The sequence below is a fragment of the Phaethon aethereus genome (genome assembly GCF_964289735.1).
Source record: "Phaethon aethereus genome assembly, chromosome: 4".
Classification (NCBI taxonomy): Eukaryota; Metazoa; Chordata; class Aves; order Phaethontiformes; family Phaethontidae; genus Phaethon; species Phaethon aethereus.
This window is the reverse complement of record NC_138578.1, coordinates 50,133,730-50,157,769: the sequence shown is the minus strand read 5'-3', so window position 1 is coordinate 50,157,769 and position 24,040 is coordinate 50,133,730. Positions and strand designations below refer to the sequence as shown.

General features: G+C 36.5%; 1 protein-coding gene across 1 annotated transcript in view; it reads left to right on the top strand.

Annotated features, from left to right (window-relative positions):
* FAT1 (FAT atypical cadherin 1) overlaps positions 1 to 24,040 on the top strand; it is a gene marked incomplete at its 5' end in the record, with an annotated part of 102,434 nt that overhangs the window by 21,222 nt on the left and 57,172 nt on the right. The window contains one exon of the mRNA XM_081999421.1: positions 7,791 to 8,105. Within this exon, the coding sequence (XP_081855547.1) occupies positions 7,791 to 8,105 (315 nt within the window). The remainder of the gene's footprint in view (positions 1 to 7,790; positions 8,106 to 24,040) is intronic.

Here is a 24,040-nt window from a genome sequence, read left to right as displayed (position 1 = left end):
CAGTACAGTTTAGTCTGTGTGAACCTTCAGGTGGAGGAAGCCTGGTATGTGATTAGCCTGCGCTGTCAGTGATGACTCCATGGCAGTTTAAAGCTTGAACAGCAAATGGTATTTCTCGGGGTGGCTGTTGCACTTTTGTTCCGTGGAGGCATAAACGTGTAATGCCTCCTGTTATAAGTGTATATGTGGTACAAGTAAGGAAGGCTGGCAAGTTTCCAGCTCACTTTGTTTATCAAAAATATTACATCTCTGGAAAGAGAGATTGTATATTCTTTTAGAAGTTCATGCTGCCTGTCACGGGTCTTTACTATTTCAGAAGCTAGAATGCAGTGCCTCTCTTGGCACTCTGCCTTGTTTATAGAGTGGACGACCTGACATTTCTCTTCTGCAAAAGGAATCTCATTCCATTCCTTCTTTAGAAGGAGATTGTTTCAAGGAGTTCACAGGATGGAGATTTTGGTCTTTTCAACTGACATTTTAAGTGCTGAATAGTTCCTTGTCTCTGTGGCAGGACATACTTGAAATCTTCACTGCTTTTGGATAGTTGGTTTGTGTAGAATAAAGACAGGTGTGATATTGTGCTGCCTTTGTTTTGGTTTTACCAAGTGGCTATTACTTGACTGATTAAATTAAATTTTGTTGACATTAGCATTGGATGCTATTTTAGAAGAACTGTGGGCTTACGGCTCAGTTGTCCCTTACACACTGGTGTTTGGTAGAGGCCTGAGTTAAGTAGCACAGCAGCCTCAGGGAAGGAAAAAATTTTTTTCTTGGAAGTTCAATAGGTTACATATTTCAAGACCTTCACTTTATAGAACTCTTTGTGGCACGTAGGGTTGTGGCTTTATTTGACTACTGCTTCAAGGCATTTCCCAATGTCAGACTACAGTGGTGGCCAGAAGATACCAGAAAGACATTAAGAAGTTGACAGAACTACAGATAAATTGGCTAGAGGATTTTATTTTTTTTTTAATTGCTGTAAAAGTAGAAAGAATCTGAGCTATGACACTGATCACAATTAGTAATAGAATCACAATTTATACTGAGTACTCCAATCTGCTGTAGTCTGGTTTATCTTGGGGGAGTGGCTTCCATAACTATTAATAAATTTGCTTTTTTTTCAAATCACCTTGCTTTTTCTTACTATGACTGACGGGGAGCATAAGGGGGGGTGGGGGGAGACCATAAAAAAAACCATACATAATACGCAGGATTGCACTTGCTAACTGTCCTGATTTGACTGTGCCTCTAGAAGTTACTCGAGGGGAGAAGGAGGACGAAAGGGTATGGATGTGTTCCTCTTTGGGGCCTCTTGGGACTGCTGAGAAGCAGAAAAGCACTGCATCTTCTCCTATGCCAGATGCTCTTTCCTGGTTTTGGGTTTGTTTTTTTGAGGGGGTTTTTCTGGTTGTTATTGTTGGTTGATTGGTTTTTTAATGTTTGGGTGTTTTTTATCCTTTCATCTCTGCTATAGCCTCTGTGTGTATACAGCTCAGGTAAATGCTTATCATGTCATGGCAGGTGATAATCTTAAGAAAGAGAGGTGTATTGCAGGAAAAGCAAAAATAGAACGTAGAATGACAGACAAGTAGGAACAAAAAGTCTGCCAAGGGAGTCATCTGCATTCATCTGTGTTTGATCTGGACGGCATTGAAGAACTGCACTGTCACTAACTTGTACCAAAAGGCAAAGTATGGATTAGAACAGATGCTATTTTAAATAAGGTGACCTGGGCAGAAATCAAAAGTTAATTAAAGTGGAAAGTACCAACTTTGTGAAATGTTTTGGTTTTTCTGGACTATTCTGGTTGTGCAAGTGAAGATTTTGGTAACAACCTGAAAACTGTCCTGAATTGCGTAACAACAGAAGCCAAAGTATGATAGTATTATATTTAGTAAGATTTTACTTAAACAAAACAACCAAACCACTAATCAGTGAGGATAATGTGATTCTTTGTTTTAACAACAACTAAGCAAAGTTCCAAAAAAACGGCAAAGCAGAAATTTGACCAGAAAAACTGTAAACTTTTGGGAGTTGGAGTTCTTTGCACCTTTGTCCACATAAAAAGCTGATTTCATAAATGTTAATAACTTTCTGGAAAATATATGCTGCCTATCTAGAGGTAGCAGAGACTGAAGTAGTAAACTGTGGTAAGCGTTTCCCCCATGTTTATTTTTAATTCAAAGGATTGTGCAGACCTTAGTCATAGTTTAGACTGCAGTGACTTACCATTTGTTCAGAATTCAAGACAAAGTTGAAGTCTGTGTTGGCAAGCTAGTGCCATTGAGGGATAGCATGCTTCTGTGTTTATATCAGGCTTAATCCACTCACTTTTAAAACTTTGATTTGGATTGGTTGTTCATTGAAGGTCATATTTGATCAAAACCTTTGTTGATGCAATTCTTAAAATACTCCCTTTTTTTTACCCCCAGAGATGGCTTTTAAAGCAGCTGAAGAAGCTTTTTGATTTGCCCAGCTTATTAGAATTTGGATTAATTAAGTTTGTAATCAGATTTCAAGCATCATGTTCCAGGCCAGGGATTTCTCTTAGTTTGTTTAAAACGTCACTCCCAGGGCAAATTCTGCTAAACTGCATTTTCATGCTTTGCTGAGAAATGATTGCAGGTTTTGATTTCCATTACAGAATCATTAATATTGTTAATGAGAGTTCTCATGGATAAGCACACTTAAGGAGGATCATCCCTGGGAATTGGTAGTATTATAGTTTGAGCATTTGTTAATTAGATAGAATTGGCATATGTAAGACTGTCAGATTTGGGGTGGATTTCTGTATTTATTTTTGTTTCAAGAGTGACTCTGGTTGTAGTGAACTGGGTTGTGGGATTTAAATTGGAAGTAATGTTGGTTCTTGTTGAGAGTGGGGTTAAAGTTCTGATTTTTTTCCTCAGTGTCTGTATTCATGAACCAGCCTGTTCCTCCATGTAGAATTCTGTCCAAATTCTATTCTACAGTATTCACTTATGACTTCTGCCTTCTTTTAATTAGATTGATAGAACAGTCCTATTGCATCAAGTGGGAACGATACCTAGTCTAAAATTTTAGACAGAAGAATATTGTAAAATCAGCTCTGTTGTCCTCTTGTAGATGACTGAGAAACATTTCATCAGAACTCTTTTGTACTCCCCTCTGGTGGTTAGTGACTGAATATGAAAAACTTTTTTCCTGACCACCTGAAAGGCTTCGAGATTGCATATCCAGACAAGTGAAAAATGTTTTTGGAATCCTCACTTCACCGTATTTTATGAACAATAATATTTACAAGTCTTTGGGGTTACTGTACATGCTAAAGATTCTTTAGTGGTGCTCTGTGGAAAATTTCTCTACTTGCCTTGCTACATAAAAAGCAAATGGTTTGTAAAAGTTAATTATCAAATTGCCTCAGCATAGAGAATGGATGGGAAATTCACTGATTAATGATTTTTTTAGAAATGGGAGAAGAGTTAGAGCAGAGATGGAGCTTTTACAGTGTTGAAGATACAATAGAAGCATTTAAGCTGTATTCCCTAAATGTGCTTTGCACCACTGGAAGAAAAAAATGCATATACTTCCTAGGAGCTAAAATGTGCTGTTGAAACAGATGATACTGATCAACATCTATCTTACTGGTGCTTAATGGATCTAGCCGATTGCGAGATTAAAACAAATTAACTCTTACTTTGATTGCTTTATTACTTCTCTGTAATATATGAGTTCCCATAATTTTTCTCTCCGGTGTCTTGAGAACCACTGGAACTAGAAGCCAGTGAATTTATGAACTCTGTGAGTGCTGGCTTTCAGACAGCATACAGTATTATGCTTCCATAATATGTAAAATAGGCCACTATAGTGAACGTTTGCAAAAGCAGAAAGTTGGCACACCAACCAGTGATACTTTAAGGACTAGTTCTAGGCCTGTGATTTGGTAGGAGAACTATTTGTTATCTTTGTTTAAAAAAAAAAAAAAAAAAGTCCTCTTAGCTAAATTATTCTTCTTTGGGCTTGTGTGTTTTGGAAGGTGTAGTAGACTACTGAAGTTTACATGCATTTTGGGGGAAAAAAACCCCAAGTACTCGGTGTAATTGTGTGCGTTTTGTGTTCGTTGTGTTTTGTGACACAAGTGCTGATGCAGAACCAGAAGAAATTCAGGTTTTGGTAGTGAGAGCTTCCCCCCACCCGCAGGCAGGATCAGTATCTGTTCTGTTTTATTGCTGGGCAGAAACAGCAGGAAGAAGGCTGAGTCATGCCAACAGACCAGTCATCCCTTCCCTCACCATGCCTGCAGCTTTGAGTGGTGAAGGAGAACTAGGTGTGGTGGCCTCTCCTCCACCACCCTCAATGTGTGAGAGGTGAAGGGAAATTTTGCTCCCTATCTTCCTGTCCCCTTTTGTATGGCTTTTATACTGGAGGAGTGTTATTTTGAGTCTTTAATATTGTCAAAGTAATCCACTTTGTGTGATGTCCATCTCTTAGTAAGTTTTCTAGCTTGCATACATACCCGTCTATTCCATCTGTTTTGAACTGTGAGGTACATGACAGCTTTTTTTAAGTACCCTTTATGCCTCTAGGAAGTGTTTATTCAGGATTTAATCTGTTGATTATTGTTAAACAGTTATGTAGGAATTTTTACATATCTAACTGATCATAAAGTCATTTTTCTAGATGCTTTCTATTTCAGTTTGGAATTCTAAAGAGCACATACAGAAAAAAACATTCACCTAACAATTCAGGATCTGTTTGGTGAGAAACATGAGAAAAATGGAAGAAAAATTTTAGTGAATGATGTTTCATTTTGCTTTGACTAATGTGCAGTTAGAGTGTGGATGACTCTGTAGAAAATTGGAGATGTGCTGAAAACCGGAGCTATCCTGTCGGGTAAACATCTGTGTTTAGATGGTGGTCAGATGATCAGACTGATTACAAGCCTTTCACTTAAAATTTCTGCAAAAGTCTGTGTAAAATATACAGAAATAATGTCATATATGCAGATCTAATTTGAAATGAAAAATGAACCAAAAAATAAAGTTGCCCATCTTTGCTGTATTGTACTGTTAGCCACTATCTCTACTATCCCTATAATCTTCTTACATATTTCTTTCTGAAATACAGTTGTTGGGTTTTTTGGTGTGGTACTTTTTTCCCCCTTTTCCTTGTGAAGTATGTGACTTTAGAGACTGGACACTTGAGAACTGCGGGTCCACAAAAGCAAAATAGGTTCAGTCTTCTTTTTCCTTGAGGTAGGCTTTGATAACTAAGGTGGTAGAATTTGAAGTGCCAGGTGAGCAGATTGCAGGAGGAGAACTCCATTAACACAAGAGTCTCTCTTAAGTTTCTTGTAAAGTCAGGCAAGGCTGTTTTAAAATTAATCTGACACTTCTGATGTAGCTACTGTTAAGAAAGCAGGATGGGTGTAAAATTTTAATAGTTGCTCAATTCAGCACATAAGCATGCCCACTGTGTTCTGTAAGGATCGCAAGCAACAGAGCAGCATTGCTGGAAGCCTTGCTAAAAGGGAATTGATACAGCCTGGTCCTGTGTTTAGCAGGACATGAAGGTTTTACAGAATTTTCCAAGTCATACATGGAGTCTACCCAAACGTAAGATGAAGTGCTTGCATGCCACATCCAGCATTTAGGTTTAGAAGTGAGGCCACCATAATTAACGAACTTATTGACTCCCAAGCAAGTTTCCTGGTTGAAGTAGAGAGGTGCAAAAGGTGCAAACATGAGTTACAAAAATGGAATCCAGGTAACTGGGTGCTCAAGGCTGTGTGTCCATTTTTAAGAGCAAATTTATATTCATTAACAATTGGAAACTATGCACGTAACCACAGCATAAATCCAGTGACTATATAGGAATTTAAAAAATTTTTTTTAATAATAAAACTGTCATCAAACAAAACCTAAATACTGAGGTGAAGAGACTGGAAATGTAGAATGCCAATATCCTTAAAATTAACAACTTGGCTTAGTTTTTGATGATGTTCCTCTGGAGGGAAAAAAAAAAAGGAGGAAATTATAAAGCCTCTAGTTTGCTTTCAAGAAAACGTTTATAGAGTGTATGTAATGCATGTGTGTTGTCCAGTTGCAGTGCCCCTCCTTTTTACCCATTTGACAGTATATAAAACCAATTTCCACACTGACATCTGCTGGTAGACCTGAAACGCTGTGTTGCTGAAATGCAACACAGGGTGGCTGAATGGGTTTCTTGCAGGTCTAAGCATTAGATGCTCTCCCATCCAGCCCTTCTGAAGCGATCTTACTGACATCTTAAGATTTAAAATTATCATCATCAAACCTTTATTCAGCTTCCCACAAGGCAAATAAAGTAGTGAATAAATGAGTAATTCCTTTGTATTTATCTCATTTTGCCTAGCTGATATAATACTGTCAGAAAAAACTGCCTGCAGTGTGTTAAAGAAACAGTAGTTGGAGTTAATTCCTTTCCTGTAGAACTCCTGTAAAAGCACAGCGACATAGTTTATTGAGGTCCTGTTTGACTGATGATACATATGTTGTGTGGAGTAAATGAGCTCAGGACGAGAGCCACATCACACATAGTCACGTTATGTGGCTGTGTTCAGAGTCCAAAACTGGCTGTCATTCTGATAGTTTGACGCATCTTGGCTCCAATCCCGGTTAGGCTTGGTGTGTCTCAGTATAACAAATAAGAGCCATGACAAAGCCCTTCAAGATTTCCACAGAAATGCTTGCAAGGTCTTGCTATGTCCCTTACTCTGGCATCTATCAGCTTCATTGTAATTCTGTTTAGAAAATATCTCAAATTAGACAACCTGTAAGAGCGACTGGATCAGGAAAACAAAAGTGCAAAGTCTTACTGTGCCATGGCTCCGTGAATCTGTTTGATGTTCACACCCCATCAAATAGGTTGCACCGCGTCAGGTACCCTTCTGAAGCTGTGCATACTGTGACAGTGCATATTATGACTGTACCTGTAGAGTAAGTTGCTTATAAAAACAGATCTGCATTTCCTTCACAGTGGACAAAAACTGGAGTCCCTCATTTTTTTATTTTGTTCTGAGTCAGACAAGCTCCTGTAGACTCGGCAGGTAGATTTTTATTAAATTTGTGAATTGTGGAGCTGTTGCTTAAACAGGAATTCATTTTAAGTGTGTAAAATTGAGCTAAGCGCTGTTTTCCATTACTAGAGTAATGGCAGCCACGAGTTGGTCCTAACATTACAAAGGTTGGCTTCAGGTGTAACTTTTGTTTTCTTTTCTGTGAAATTTCTGTGAGAGCCCAAATAAGCACATCAAGAAAATTCGTTAAATAATTCATTTCAGCATATAGATAATAATGTTTCACGTTTAAGTATCTGCTCATTAATATGAATAATGGTAAATAGTTCAAGAGTTTGGCATCTAAATCAGATAGTTTAACAGGATATAAAATTCACTATACTCAGTGATGAGTAAAGAGGGTCATTCAAGTCCCAAAAGGCTGTGAATTACTCATGATAGTTAATCTTTTAGGCAAAATAGCTTTTATGAATAGTGCTAATTGATCTGATAAGTCTCAAAGGCTGTTGGAAAGGAAATGAAGTAATATATTGTTTTTTGCATAATTGCTGGAAACTGTTGTAATTTTATTTTTTGTCGCTTCAGGTTAACATCAATAGGTTTGCCTGTATATTAACACAGCTTGTAGAATCAATGTCAATACTTGTATTTATTTTTATTTCTTCATTTACTTAAGCTTGTTGCTAACTCTATTTTTACACACTTCTGCATATTTATTGAGCATATTCTATTTATCTTTCTTCCTGTTAAACAGGTATTATTGAGACTGCAGATCGCTTGGATCGTGAGACTACTTCACATTACTGGTTAACTGTTTATGCAACAGACCAAGGTGTTGTGCCTTTATCATCTTTCATTGAAATCTACATAGAAGTTGGGGATGTTAATGATAATGCTCCTCAGACCACAGAACCAGTTTATTACCCAGAGGTCATGGAAAACTCACCTAAAGATGTATCAGTCATTCAGATTGAGGCATTTGATCCAGATTCCAGCTCAAGTGAAAAATTAACTTACAAGATTACAAGTGGAAATCCACAGGGATTCTTTTCAATAAACCCCAAAACTGGTAAGTACAATACAGTGTTTTATTTTGTATATGAATGAATCAAGGTATTTGCATAAATACATAAACCAGGCAAAATTGAGATCTTTAGTTTAACATTGTAACCATGCTTTCACAATAGTTAACCTGGTATCTTGGGCTGTGTCAATATTAGTAAGTTAACCAAACAAGTAGAAGAGGATCTGAGAGTGAAGCGGTTGGTTCAAAGTACTTGACATCCACATCACCTATTGTTTTTGGGAAGGTTTACTTCAGAGTAGCTTCACTGTAGACTGGTCAATGCCCATTTGCTTTTCTAGTGCTGTAAATATACTCTTGGAATACACATTTTAGCTTAGTTTCATCCAAACTGTTTCTAGTAGTCTGTCTTCCAATTCTCACGCATAAGTCTTTTGTCAGGCTTTTTTTTTTTTTTTGATAGTGTCAGTCTAAGCAATGCAAGCCATTTATTAACTGCAAACTCACTCATCCTACAGTCAGAAAGGACTATCTTTGTAAGTAACTGTTGCTGTTGTAAGAGGTGCAAAATCTGGAAGATAGTTTGCAGGTGTGGTTGTTACGTAATGAAAAGAAAGGATCTTGTGTTGGGTGGTTCTTTGGAAAGCTTCAGAAAAACACATACTGAGATGTGAGCAGGAAAGTACAAATACAAGAAACAAATGACCTTTTAGTAACCATGAATTACAAATACTGAAATGTGTGTAGGGCAGAGAGACAGGAAACAAATAAAATAATCAATTTTTAACTGAAGTTACAGAGCAATTTTGAAAACGGTATAAAGGTTGCCTACCATCCCTTGCTTCTGAATGAATATAGAGAAAATAGTACATACACTTTCCTAAGGGTAAAGAAGGGTTTGGTTTTAATAAAGTAATATTTTGCTGTTAGGTGCATCTTAGCTTTTTATATGTTGCACTTAGGTACTATTTTAGACTACAGATTACAGGAGATGCTTCTGGTTCACTCAGAAATTTCTTCTCAGAATCCAGAGATTTAGACTCGAGGTGCAGTATAGGTGTAAAGTGTGACTTTAATCTGTAACAAACCTAGTAAGTAGAAGGGAGCAATAGAAGCCTTATTCATTTAGCTCTTTCTCATTCGTGGAGGGAATCTCAGGGGATTTAAAGGAGTAAAAATTGTGTGAAAAAGGCTGGGTTGACACTATGGCCTTCATTCTGTTTCATACTTGTCTCAGCTCAGGGTATGAAAGACTTGTGTGCTGTATCAGATGTAATTGCTGTGTCAGCAAAGCTCTGAGTGCGAACACAGGTATGTTGTTTGGATTATTTCTGACAATAACTTCTTTGTCAGCATGTGCTGCATCTGCTTGTGAAGACATTGCCAAGAGGGACGTATGAAATAGCTATAGCAACAGAAGTTCTTTAACATAGTTAAAGCCTGTATCTAAATACTATATTTACAGAAACGTTGGTTTTAGAACAAAGGCAGCCTAAGAAGTAAACCAAGAAAAATTCAACCTCATAGTATTCTGAAGTGAATGCAGAAATTCTGGGTGTGGGCTTTATTTCTGTCATTCTCTGCTTACACATGATGCAAAAGGAAAGATTTTGCACTTTTCTGTCTACTTCTTGCCCTTTCTGTTTTTGAAAAGTACTGTTTGCCTGCTACTTTGATATTTCTTGTTGTCTCAATCAGTGATATTGATAAAAATGGTAGTAAAATTGCCTGTGATTTGGGTGGAAAGAACTGAGTGACTGCAGTGTTCAAATAGCAAGCGAATGTAAACTTAATTTACATTCTTAACTACATTCCTTTACTCTTTACTGTATAATTGGCCAACTGTTTTTGGTTGCTGTTCACTTATTTTTTCTGGAGGTCATTTTCTCTTCCTCTTTCTTCCAATCCTTTCCTACTCCTCTCTGCCTTTTGTAACATTATGCAGCATTTTCCAAACTTTGTTTTTAAGAAGATACTTGCATGCCTCCCTTACCTAAGTTTTGAGATGAAGAAACATCTTTACTCCTATTTAATGGATAGAAAAATTAGGGCAGCAGGAGATTACAAACTCTATCTGAAGACAAGTCACAGTTTTCCACATCAGTAGCTTACTGCCGATCTCATTTATGTTAGAAAGGGAGCTCAACACACTGCATGGTGAAGTGATAAGGAACACTTAACAGAAAGCTAAGAAAGATTTTCTGTCAAGAGAGTTTCTCACCTGCCTTTTTTGTGGCATGCATATTGTAGAAGCAAGCAGTGTGGTCCTGAGTCCTTCCCTGCTCTGTGTAAAAAGAAAAAAAAAAAAAAATTAAATAGTTATGTTTCACAGTACAAGCATTGAGAAGAAAAGAATCTCCCTCTAATTTACTTTCTGCAGGAGATTTTTTTTAAATCTAGTTAAAATCACAGGGATAGGTAAACTCATTGATGTCTATTATTGTTAAAATTGTAATGCTAGATAGACATAATAAACAGAGAGAGGAGGGGAAGAGAAGAGGTGGGCAGAAGGGCAGAGAAGGGAAACCTCTTTGGCTGGTTTCTATTGTGTTCTCAGAGTGCGCTCATATAAGTTCAATGAATATTAAATAGCTAGCTCATGTATATTGTCTTCCTATTACATAGGACACTGGATTTCATGGAATCTAATGGGTTGTCTTGTTTTTCCTGTATGTGTGCAGTTTGAAACTGTCAATCTGCAGTAGGCACTAATGTAGTGACAAGATGAGTTTTGATTTATCAGGATCGTAACTGCCCAAGTCTCTCTTCTGTCTATTAGAAATCAAATACATTTAACCTGAATAGATCTTATTTGGGGTGAAAGTGCTAGGATTGGGATGTTAATGAGTTGAAAAATAACTTTAAAAGACACTAGTTGATGTTGTATTTATAATACAGTCTTTTATCTCAATTAATTAAAATAGGTCTTAGCTGAAGGGTATGTTTGACTAGAATTGGTGAGATTAAACCCTGTCTTGTTTGCTTATGCAGGTATGTAACCCTTGTCGGACCTTGTGAGGCTATCGCACCATAAGGTGTTTGTCAAAGGAAGAGAAACCTTCACAGGGCCCCAGGTTTCCGTTCCAGCCAAAGGGGAGATAGGGCTGTAATATGAATTAAGTCTTTAACTGTATCCCATTATACCATTGAAAGTGACAGCGTAAGAGAGTTAAGCCTGTGTGACGTTACTTCAGGCCACTGTGCAGCCCCAAAGGCAAATTGAGGACTGTAATGGCATTCAGTCCAAGTCAAGGAAGGGCTACTGCTGGGATTCTTAAAATATGTGGTGAGTGCTAAAAATACGTTTCAGCTGACCTGTGTTGTTATCTTCTCTCCAGGTCAAGGATCCATCTTTTTCTGTCTCTATAGAATTTAACACTATGGTATTGTGGTCCATGGCTAGAATTCCCACACATAATAGTAATACAGATTAAAAATAGCAATAACCTATATGTAACCTATGTCAAGTAAAACACTGCTTTCTGTTCTCTGTAAGCAGCTAATTAATTTCTAGAATTTTATAGGCTCCCCACTAAGATGTCTGTGTCTTTGTGCAATAATCCTGAATTTTTAGATGGTGAAACTGACTGACATGGACCTATGTAGGATATAGTTTATCTTTCACAGAAATAAGAGATTTCTCTTCACAACAAGAACTATTGACTGACTGATCTGTTCCTCAAAAATGCTACTAGCTAAAGTAGTATCTGTGTGCTTCTTACAGGGATAAGTTTCTGAGTATTCCCTTCAGTAAATCTTCATTGGCACTTAAACAACATCTTTCTTATTTTAAGTAATTATAAAATATCTTAGTTGAAGAAACATCGCTAAGTTTTTCTGTACATGCAGAAATGCTGTTTAACTTTTTGGAGCAGGATATGTAACAGTACGTCACAGGACATTATGTAATCTTTTCAGGTATATCTGGCTTTTCATTAAAGCAAATGAAATACCATTTTCTTCAGTTTTGGAGTTTCCATGTAATAAAAAAAAGCTGCTGTACATGTGAGCTGGTCAGGTGGAATAAAAATAGTTGTTGTAATATTATTTGCAGGAAAAAATTAGAGCAAAGACTAATTTTAGAACTTTCACACTCAACCTGAACACAACTGTAGACAAATATGTAAATTATGGTAACTGCTTTGTATCTGCTTAACTTCTTGCAAAATAGCTTGTAATCAAATATAAAAGTAATTGACAAAAATGATAGAGTTCTAAGGCATTTTAGTATGTTTAGATGGAAGGAGTTAGAGTTGGCAGAATTTGATGGCTGTTCAGAACATATGTCCTGGGACTGTATGGTTAATCTCACAACCCTAGAGCTATTGCACTGAGGATCAGAAAAGATTTGCGCTTTTAGCAACACTCACAGAAAGCAAAGGATTATATAAGAGTAAACAAGTTCTGGGGTTTGTGCTTTGAGCTCAAAATGTACAATGTTTTTTTCTGGTATGTATAGTAGAAAGTAGTTTAGTCATTTTTCACTGTTTATTGTGAGTGTGGTTTATTTGCTTGTGAGTTGTTCAGCGGTTTTTCTTTTTACATTTCATAATTACCTTATTACAAGGTCAAAGACCTTGACACTTAATTATCAAAATATTCTGAGTTGCTAGTTTTCATATTTCATTGTATGCATTTGGGTACGTTTTGTCCGAGAAAGCAATGGGACGGGCAAAAACAGATGCTATGGGGAAAGAGTAAGGAGCAATTTCAGCTAAAAGTCAGTGACTCAACTCCAATCTAGTTGTAGGACTGAAAAGTTTTACATCTTACTGATGTAAACTCCATGGTTGCATTTACAAAATACAATTGAATATTCATAGAATCATAGAATACTTTGGGTTGGAAGGGACCTTTAAAGGCTGTCTAGTCCACCCGCCCTGCAATGAGCAGGGACATCAACTCGATGAGGTTGCTCAGAGCCCTGTCCAATCTGACCTTGAGCGTTTCCAGGGATGGGACATCTACCACATCCTGTTCCAGTGTTTCACCACCTTTATTCTAAAACATTTCTTCCTTTATATCTAGTCTCAATCTGCCCTCTTTTAGTTCAAAGCCATTACCCCTTGTCCTATCGCAGCAGGCCCTGCTAAAAAGTCTGTCCCCATCTTTCTTACAAGCCCCCATTAAGTACTGGACGGCTGCAGTAAGGTCTCCCCAGAGCCTTTTTACACAATCATATGGAGTGGACATACCTACATTTTTTTCTATCTTTGATTCTTTCATATTCTAAGATCTTAATTTGCTTTATTGCTTTTGAGGAGGAATGGAAGCATGACAGTTGATAGCAGGATTGCAGTAATTCTTAGAGAAAGTGGAACACGTACTTAGTATGGCATCTGCTAATAATGGCTGATACACCATTGTATATAAGTGTACATTTATGAGCTTTTTATGAATTATGATTATATAATTTCTAATCTGAACTGGATTAACCATTTAGAAATGGATCTGTTAGTGCCAATTCAAGAGAGTTATTTTATTCTTTTTACAAAGAGCTTTCAGTCAACAATTTAATTTCTTTCTGTCTGATACAGGAGAGCAGGACATGCATTAAATACAAGCTTTTTGTTACACCCAGTAAGAATTGTAAGGGTAGTATGCAAAGTAGCTCCTCAGTTTAAAATGCATATTTAAAGTTCCCCAGAGTGACATTGTAGTGGGCTAGAACAAAAATCTTTTTCTGTTTTTGCTTCCTGTGTTTTGTAGTTTTCTTCTGTTTTCATTCTTTAAATTGTGGGATTGCAAACTTCATGTGACATTACAAGAAACATATTCAGCTTTAACTGACCAACAGTAATGGCTCAAGTCATATATATGTAAAAAATGAAAATTTAAGAGTTGAGCAACCTTAATTGCTGCAGAACTAGAGCCATTAGACTGAACTCTCTAAACAAAAGGAGCTCACTGAATTCCCCTAGGCTCTGTATCTGTTTCTGTATGGATGGAATAGTTTTGCCATGCCATGATTTTAAAATAAGGCTGCTACTTAATTATACAGGCTTTGTATAATTACTGTCTTAAAGATTGTTAAGGTGTGTGAAAGAAGTTTATACTACTTCTTTGTAAGTGGCAGTATATGCATTAGAGTGGCAAAACCTACATTTGCATAGTGAAAGGAGTTCTAGTTCTCCTTGGTATTACTGAGCAAGAAACTGAAATTCTAATCAGGTATCTATACAGGGTGAGGGAAGATCCTTTGTACTCTTTTTGGATTACCTTGCCCCATATATTCAGGCCAGAAATAATTTCTGATCTTTTTGCCAAATTGGTATGCTTATTTCCACTCCCCCAGGACTTCTGTTACATTTATTGTACCGACTAGATTTGGCTTTGGGAAAGAATCAGGTTTGGGTAACAAATAACGCTTTCTCCAGATGTACCAATTTTGAGTCAGATTTGCAGAAATGCTGAGCGCAAAACTATAGGTTTCTATCCCTTTAATGCAACTTGATATGGAAATGATGCACGCCTCCAAAAACTAGACTTGGGTTTATAACCTGGACAGGAGAATGACAAAATCAATTTTGAGTGATAATTTCCCCATACTTCAGTTTTGCAGGTATAAAATAGGAATAATTGCATGACCTAATTGCTTGGAAGTGTGGTGAAGATGTATTCATTCATATTTATGAAGCACTTGGGTATTATGAGAATGCCACGGATGTTCCTTTGAGGAAATTAGTAATCCTGTGGTGTAGGAGTTAGGCCATTTAGATAAGGCCTTTCTTACACAGGGAATTCTAGCAGAAGCATTGACTAATTACCCATTTCAGAACATACTGTAAATCCTGTGCTCCCAGTGAGGCCTGAGTCTCTGCATCTTAATGCACACATGCAAGACAGTCAGATGATATGGCAGTCTTCACAGTGGAATTTCTTCATTTGAGTGACTAAATCTGAAGATAAGTGTTTGGCTAGGATTTAATATTATTTGACATAACTTCTGCTCTTGTTTTCTTCTATGCTCTTTTTTACTATCTCAAGTTTTTGAAGGTACTTAACACTAAATTGATCCTGTAGCAATTTAGGATTGTGTTAGTTTTTGTTTCATAAATTATAAGACAACTCAAAACACGCATTACAAAGTTAACATCAACCTTCAAGTTAAGTGCTGATTTGAAGACATTTTTATATATGCAATCCCAAAATAGAATGCTATTTTAATATAAAAAGTTTGTTCTATCAAACAGGGGAATTTAAATTTTGGTAACACTGAGTCTGTGGCTCTCACTGTCTGTTTGTTAGTCTCTAGTAATCGTTAGAGCTTTGTGAAGTTATAAAATGCTAATAGGTCACGGGCAAATCATCTTCCTCACATGATTTTGTCATTTTACACTGTAACCTTTAAAGCATTTATCTTTGTGTGTGTGTGCGCCTGACTTGGAGACTGTGAAGTGAAATAGGAAATGGGTACAGCTGCAAACAACTTCCATGAGTTTCCGATAACACTGGAGAATTACTTAGTGAGGAAATGAAGGGCCAGTGACCGCACAGTAGTATTGGCTTCATTTTAACAAAGGAAATCTTTGTTGTTTAACTACTTGTGGGTTTTAATCCCAATTGACCTAATATTTTAGAACTTGAATAAAACCAGTATTACTACATTGCACACTAATGTGATTTAAAGTTAAATAAAGACCCAAGCACTGAAATTGTTCGTGTTACTTCTCTAGCTGGCAAACAATGCCAGGCTCAATTATTGTTCATTCATGTCACACAGCTCAAAGCGTATCTAGCAGCCTCCATGTGCCCCACTCTTTGCCTGTCACGTGCAGAGAAAATAAAGTATTTGATTACACTGTCTCTAGAACAGATTTTTTTTTTTTTTTCCCCATAACTTTACTGAAAACGTGACCAGAATTATCCTAAATATTTGTTGAACTCATGTAACCCTCTCTGGTTGCAGGAGTAGACAAAACTTTGTATAGACTTACATTTGGAAAGAGAGTTTAATTCTGCAAAAAGCTACTTTCATTTTCCTTTTTAAATATTGTTTAAGGCACTGGAAGCACTATTAGACTAGTGGTTTTCAACCTGTTCTCTTTTGGAACTGGGAAAACAAGTTCATATCTGTGAAATTTCTAATAACATCTTCATATCCACTCACTCTACAGTGATAATATAGAAAATTTTCTATAGTATAAGCAGGTATTTTAAAAATTATTTGCAAGCATTTATTTAGAGATGACTTTTAAATTTCAGGTGGTGGTATTGGGGCTTTTTAAAAAACATTTATTTATTCTCTTGCATCTTTTTGGAAAAAGATAAATGGTAGGAGCTGGAAAAATAAACAGGAAGCACAGCAGTCCTTCCCTTGTCCTCTTTCTGTCCCTTGAACTACATAACAACTGGGTCATACTCTGTGTGATCTTTGTTGTAAAGCAAAAGTTTGAAAGAAAGTGAGGTTTTATTTAAATTTTCCCATATTCTGATGCAGAAATAGTGATGGAGACAGACTCCGTCTATATTGTTTGTTCTTTTGAGCTGGAATATATAACGTGCAAAATTATGGTTCTGTACAGTGAAGAGATGGTGATCAGATATTGTCAGAGACACTTATGTAGTACCACCTTCACACAGTATAATGGCTTTCAAAGATACCAGTCTTTCCTTGATAGGCGCTCTGAATAGTGTAACTTAATGGAGTTTGGGTATATAACAACGCTATAACACTAGTATTGATTAATTTCAGATTAAGAGAAGATTACTCAGAATTAGTGCCCTGATTCACATCTAGCTTGGCTTGATTTTTGAGTGATGAAAAGATCAATCCCAGCAAAAATATAGTTCTACATGAAGTAATACAATTTTTCTATCTGACATTTTCACAGTGGAGTCAAAGTCTAACTAGGAGTCAGCTATAAAATTCTTCAGCTTTTCTGAGAGCTGAACCAAGACCTTTGGCAGCAGCTTCTGTGATCATCTCTGTCATGAGTGTTGCATAGAGGTCTTTACATATGGCTCAGTTACAAAAGCAGTTCCCTTTAAATCAGCAGGTAAAAAACTGCAATGCATTTCAGAGTTCTTCTAGTAGTATTCTGTCTTGTAAATATAGGAAATAACATGCAATTAAAACAGAAGCGGGGGGAGAAAAGGCAACACCATTGTATAAATTTCCAAATTCTCACTTAGAAACAACCGTTTTAGATGTATAGGGAGTTAGGGGACCTGAAAAGAAAGTCTTTAATGGCGTTGGAAATATCCTAATATTCTTCATGTCATTTGAAAAACTGTGCTTTTGTAAATACGTATGTCATCTCTAAACCATTTTTAACATGAAAGGAGAGAAGATGATAAGGATGATTATATATAACAGGCTTGTTATACTACTGCCTCAACTTTCCTATGAAAATTCCAAGGTTATTTGTAGGCTTAAGGCTGCCCAGAACCTTGAAATATCTCAAAGTGCTAATTTGTGCCTCATTTATCCACATACAGAGATGATTAGAATAAAGCTGTTCTTTAAAAAATAAAAAAATTAAAAATTGTTTTTATTGATAGTGTTGGATCATACGATGTTTTTTCTGGCATGCTACTTGTAGTTCCTGCCTCAGTTCATTTGAGATAAAAACTTATGATCAGTGTCAGTGCTGTGATAAATGTCGAAAAAGCCTCTGCCAAATCACATTGGTAGTTCATCTTTTCCAAGTCTTTCAAAAAATTTATCTATTTCAACAATAGAAAAATAGTTCTGTTTGTTGCCTTCCTAAGAAGACACATTCTGGAATTTGCCTACATTTTCAAATTTAGAAGACACTACTTTCAATTTGGATACCCAGTTATGAAGTTGGCAAAGCAAGACCAACCCTCTTTTGCAACTGATGAGCTTTCTTAAGGAAATCCTCATGGTTTGAATAAATAAAAAACAAATAGTGAAATAAACAAACCATATACACACATAAAAAAAATCCAGTGATGAACTTTGGAACGTGAATTTCCCACTTCCATAATTCTTATCTTCAAAGTTTGGAAGGACTGGATTTTGTCTGTAAGAGTCAGTTAGATAGTTTCATATCCATACTTCACAAATCAGTTGAATAAATATTATTTTTCACATGTTTATATTTTAAAATGTAATCTTAGTTGAATAAAACACTGTGACTTTCTCAGATGAGTTTGTATTTCATGAATTAATATTTTTATCTATATTAAAAATGACTATTTTTAACATTAAGCTGTATTTTGTGTGGCTGCTTACCCCCTTCGTTTGGTTTGGTTTTTTGGTGGCATCAATTACTAGCGTGGTTTTTATGAGCAACATCTAAGTATGAAAAACTTCTGTGCTCAGGGTATTTTATGATCTGTATGCCTTTAAGTTCAGTGGGTGGTCTCATTTGTCCTTGTGTAGATGGAGTCTTAGATGTGCTAAGATAACTGAGATGAAAACCCTCCCTTTATGGTTTTGTTTCCAAGATTATAATAAGAGACACCAGATTTAGAACTAGTACTTCTGTTCCATTTTCTGGCTAAGGTTACTTGGAAACTGTTTTCCCAAAAGACAATTCCTTATTATAATATGATAAATACTAAGAAACTTTAACTAGACAGTTTAATTTCTTATTTCACTTAGAACATATCACTGTAATTTATCAAAGTTTTAAACAGCTGTTCTCATACTTTGCGGAGAAAAAAATTGTAGTAGTATCAAACTTTCTCCTCTCCCCCCGTAATACATTTTCCTGTTTGTAGAATTTTATTAAATGCTAAGAAGAGTTCAGTAATTTATCATGTTACTTACAGGCATTCTCAACCAATGCTGTCATTAGCTATATGCTGTAATTGCAACCAAAACACTGTTTTGTGACTAAAAAGAGGCTTGGTAAGAACAGTTGCATTGCATAAGAGCAATTTTGCCATCAAGGCAATAGCCAACATGGAAACCTGCTATGAGATTTCTCTTCGAAATCGTGTATCCTTAACTTGCTGTAATAACTTTTAAAATCTCTGTATTAAAGTTTAGATTGTGTAGCAGGGTGTAATTGCAATGCATGCAGACTTTGACTTTATGGGTGTTGCCATTTAACTGTAACTACAAATCTACTTGTTGATGAATAATTTCAGGTAACTCAATGCAGAAATTTAAAAATTAAATTTTGTTTAGCTACCTTGCATTTCATAGACAGTATTTACCAACTGTAAATAACGTTACAATCAAGAGTAAAGTCTGAAAACTATACATGTTCTTTCTTTGTGAATTTGTCAATCTTCCTTAATCCAGGTGTCTGTTGCAACAGTTTCATGGGAGATTAATTGTGAAATTGTAGAACTTCTGTGGCAGAGGAAGTGACCTCAAAACTAACCTCAATCCTTTAATAACTGGTCTTAAATACTTCTCTCAGCTGATGATGTGTTTTGTTTTTTTTTTTTTTAACCGCACTAACAACTCAGTGCTGGCTATAGTAAGCTGAAAAATGCATTTTCTTGGCGGCGGGGGGGAACCAAGTTTGGAAAAGTGTAGGGTTTCTTTCTTTGTTCAAGCACTATAAATGCAGTAAGGTTATGTCAGGTTTGAAAAGATCTTTCAAGATCATGTGAGATTTTATGGCAATAATTTTGTACTTAATTATTGAAGATGGTATCTCTCACAACGAGATAACAAAGGTGAGTGGTGAAGATCAGGTTACTTAAAGAGTTAATTACTGAAGGCATATGAGCTTTGAATTGGTGTGGCTTTAGTGTACCAGATGGTGCTGAAGGCAAGAGTATTTTTGCAAGGTAAGCAAATAGATAACACAAATTTATAGTGCTCTGTTGATAGTAAAGATCATTCTAGAGGAAATTCATCATCACTTTCTAGTTTCATTTCAATAATCATACTTGGGTTTTGTTGTTTTATTTCCAATTCAAAATTATTTTAGCTGTTTTTTATTATTTATTAATTGCCTTTTATTTTGTGACTTTATCTTATACTGCTTATGACTTACAGTTCTGTTTTTTATCCTCTTACATATAAGAGAAACAAACTACCAAAAGAATATGATTCACAATGAAACTGTACACATCCTAAATGCTTTCAAGTTCTCAGAATGCAGGATCTTAGACTTAGGTTTATTTTTCTAGTATAGCTATCTGTGGGTGTGTGATTATTTATATACTTCTTTTCATTGTTCCCCAAATAGTTTTACTAGTAAAGGAATCACTCCAGAAGCAGTTATACCACTGTCTTAGTAAATCCAGTCTGAAAATAATGTACTCCATGACTAATTAGAGTATACAAAATTGTATGTTTTACTCTTGTAGGATTCATTTGAGCAGTTTTCTGTAATTACAAGATCACTAAACACAGACTTTATACTTAATTTGAAATCTATCTGAAATTGAAGCTCTATAATGTTTCTTGGATTGGATGACTTAGTTGTTTATGTAAAGTGTTTTTTCCTCCCTATACTATACGTTAATAAACTTTGGTGGGTTGCTTGTCTTTGCTCCCTGCTTGTAATCATTAAATGATTAATGAGTACTCTGATCAGTAAATTCCAGGTCTTTGTATCTGGATGCTGTTAAAATAGTTCAGGGAAGCGACTCAACTTCAGATGTGCACCTTGCACTTACACTGTGTAGTACTAGGATTGAGTAGTTAAATTGCCTGGTTACTGATTAACATGGTGACTGGTGGTATGAAATATCAACCATAGGATTAAGTAACTTTTTGACCCTGTATATAAAGCTTATAGTCTGTCTTGGCAACAAGTAACAAACTCATAAACACTGATACTACTGTAATTCAATAAATGTCTAATGTGCTGACACAAGCATGCCCCTACGGACTAGGCTGGTTATCCCTTATTTGATGCAATCCTGACTTGGGTAGGACTGAGCTCTCAACTATTACTTTGCTTTTCATGGAGTACTTTTCAAAGGGCAAGACACTTATTCAGCTGGGGTAAATGTGCCAAAAATATTTTTTGTGAATGAAAGCACATGGAGCATATGTATCAGCATCTGATACAGGAATAAGGAAGTGCCTAAAGTAAAAAGAGGAGGTGTTCTGACGAGCAAATAAAGGGTGTAGTTCTATAAAGCATTGTAGACCTTTCAGTCTGGAGTTTACCTATGTGCTTGTACACTGTGAGAATGTCCTGCTGGCTTTTGCCCGAAATGCAGCAGATGGGAATTGAAGGGTGAAAGGTACCAAAGCTGTGAGAGAGTGCACTAGTTGAGTGTAATCATGCTATACCTAACAGAAAGGGAACACTGATTTCAGCACAGTGTACTGCAGTAGGTCTTCCTTTTAATTTTTCTAAAACTCCCTATTTATAGGGTATTGTAACTCATTTCTGTAAAATACCCTGATCAGAAAGTTCATACATGAAGTGGGCTCTTGATTTCTCTTGGAAAGTGTTATCAATTTTACAGTCTTTATTGAAAGAACAGAAATAATTGCTTCTAAATGTTTTACTTGAGTGGAAGAGGCATTTTCAGCCATTTAATGTGCTTGTAAGTGATATTGCTGGTTTCCTTTGGGACTGTATGTTTACAAGAATTGTCAGCACTTGAAAATTACTGGTGACAATTCTGTTGCTGGTTTTATTGAGAGCTGCTAAGGTGCTTAGGACAAGGAGGAGTTTAGGAATGATAAGCAAGTTGCTAAGGAACTATCTTTAGGACTATGTAAACCTGTTGTGGTTTAACCCCAGCTGGCAACTAAGCCTCACACAGCCACTCACTCCCCACCGTGGTGGGATGGGGGAGAGAATCAGAAGGGTAAAAGTGAGAAAACTCATGGGTTCAGATAAAGGCAGTTTAGTAGGTAAAGCAAAAGTCACGCACGCAAAGCAAAACAAGGAATTCATTCACTGCTGCCCATGGGCAGGCAGGGGTTCAGCCATTTCCAGGGGAGCAGGGCTGCATCACACGTAATGGTTACTTGGGAGGACAAATGCCGTAACTCCAAATATCCCCCCCTTTCTTCTTCCCCCAGCTTTATATGCTGAGCATGACATCATATGGTATGGAATATCCCTTTGGCCAGTTGGGGTCAGCTGTCCTGGCTGTGTTCCCTCCCAAATTCTTGTGCACCCCCAGCCTACACGCTGGTGGGGTGGGGTGAGAAGCAGGAAAGGCCTTGACTCTGCGTAAGCACTGCTCAGCAATAATTAAAACATCCCTGTGTTATCAACACTGTCTCCAGCACAAATCCCAAGCATAGCCCCATACTAGGTAGTATGTAGAAAGTTAATTCTATCCCTGCCAAAACCAGCATAAAACAAAAGCTGTTCGGTTGCTCTATGATCTGCTTTCTCCAGTATAGCTGGTTAGGACTATGATCTTATTTGGTTTTTAACTCAGCTGTCTGCGTTTATGGTGATATGTTACAATGGCACACTATCTAGCTTATAATTGTTATCTGTACATGACTGATAAGACATGTAAGAGTCTTATATAAAATATTAAGAGTTTATATTTTGTCAGCTGCAAAGTTGAAATCTGTTCTTAAATACCTCTGCTCTTACTTTTTTCATTGACCTGTTCTTATTCACCTGTTTATTTACTTTCATTGTGAAGCCTTGTCTTGGCTTGCATAGAAGCCAAGATTTGGCTACAGTCTTGCCAAAAAGCATATCTGAACATCTTTAGAAAGGAAATGTGGGCCTTTTTCTGATGGTCACTGATTGTAAAGTAATTTAGGTGTAAATCATAGTTATCTTGAAATCAGTTGAAAGAAAGATGACTGGAAAAAAGTTGTCTTTCTGTGGCAGTGGTGAAACAATCATGGATTGTTGTGCTCATCAGTCATTTTGTCCATATTTCAGAAAGTGTTGAGATATTGGAAGCCGTTTAAAACAATGTCATAAGAGATCTTCCTGACAGTGAGACTTGATGCTCACTGTATTATTAGAGATGTCAAGGATATGACTTGATCACACTAAGTACTTTTCATAAGGAGGAAACTGCTGATTCCAGTGGATGACTTTGTCAGACAAAAGAAGGATCTATTCCTCTGTCCAGAAGGGCAAGCTGTCTTGAATTGGACATAATACACTATTTCTTAAATGAGGATGGTTAGTAGGAAATCCTTACTTGAGGTGTGACAGCATCTTTATCACTTGAAGAGATGTAATTGGTCTTCGACTTACAGAATATGCTGTAATTTGCCCAGTGTTTTAGGGTTGTGCTATGCAGTAGTCAAACTAGATTGTCGTTAAAGCCACATGAATTTAAAATCCATACTTCCTTCAACTCTTACACTGATTTATATATTAAGACTTTCTAAAGAAAATACAAAGATAATTGGTTTTAACATTCATTAGTAATTTGTCATTTTTGAGGTTAAAGTTGGGGAATGAGAGCTTAAATAATAATACATTGTAAGTAAACTGATCTAAAGCTTTGAACGGATTGAGTTACACTAATGCAGTCCATAGAAATAATTTCTGCTGACTGGTTATGGTTTGTGTTCAACACAGAAGACTACAATCTCATCAACAAAATGTGACCTCTCCTATATTTAATTCCAGTGTCTTGTATATGTTGAAGTTGATTAAAAAAAAAAATGTTGTAGCTGCTTTCCACATTTCCTTAAACCTTCAGTGCCTATGCATTCGAAGATCAGAGAAACTATATACGTACACTTCTAATACACTGCAATTCAAATAGTGTTCTACTACATTCAGATCAAGCCTATCAGTTCAAACTCCTTGGAGGCAGCTTAGTAGACTTGGCATATGTTTTAGTTTTTTTGGATCATGGTGTGTTAGCCCTGGCTAACAGCCAAACTCCCACCCAGCTCCAGAACCTTCATCTCAAGCTGAATGTGCAGTTGGAAAGTCTATTTGTGAAAGTACAAATGCATGCGTTTGTAGGTATGCCTGTAGTGGGGAACGCATGATGTACACAGAGCAAGACAAAAATTTTGAGCCTTCCTCTTCCCCTTGCAAAGACCTCTTTTCTGATGCTACTTCTTTCATCACTGAGATCATCCATGCCATGAAGATGGCTAATAGCATGGAATTAATATTAACATTCTTAACATGGTG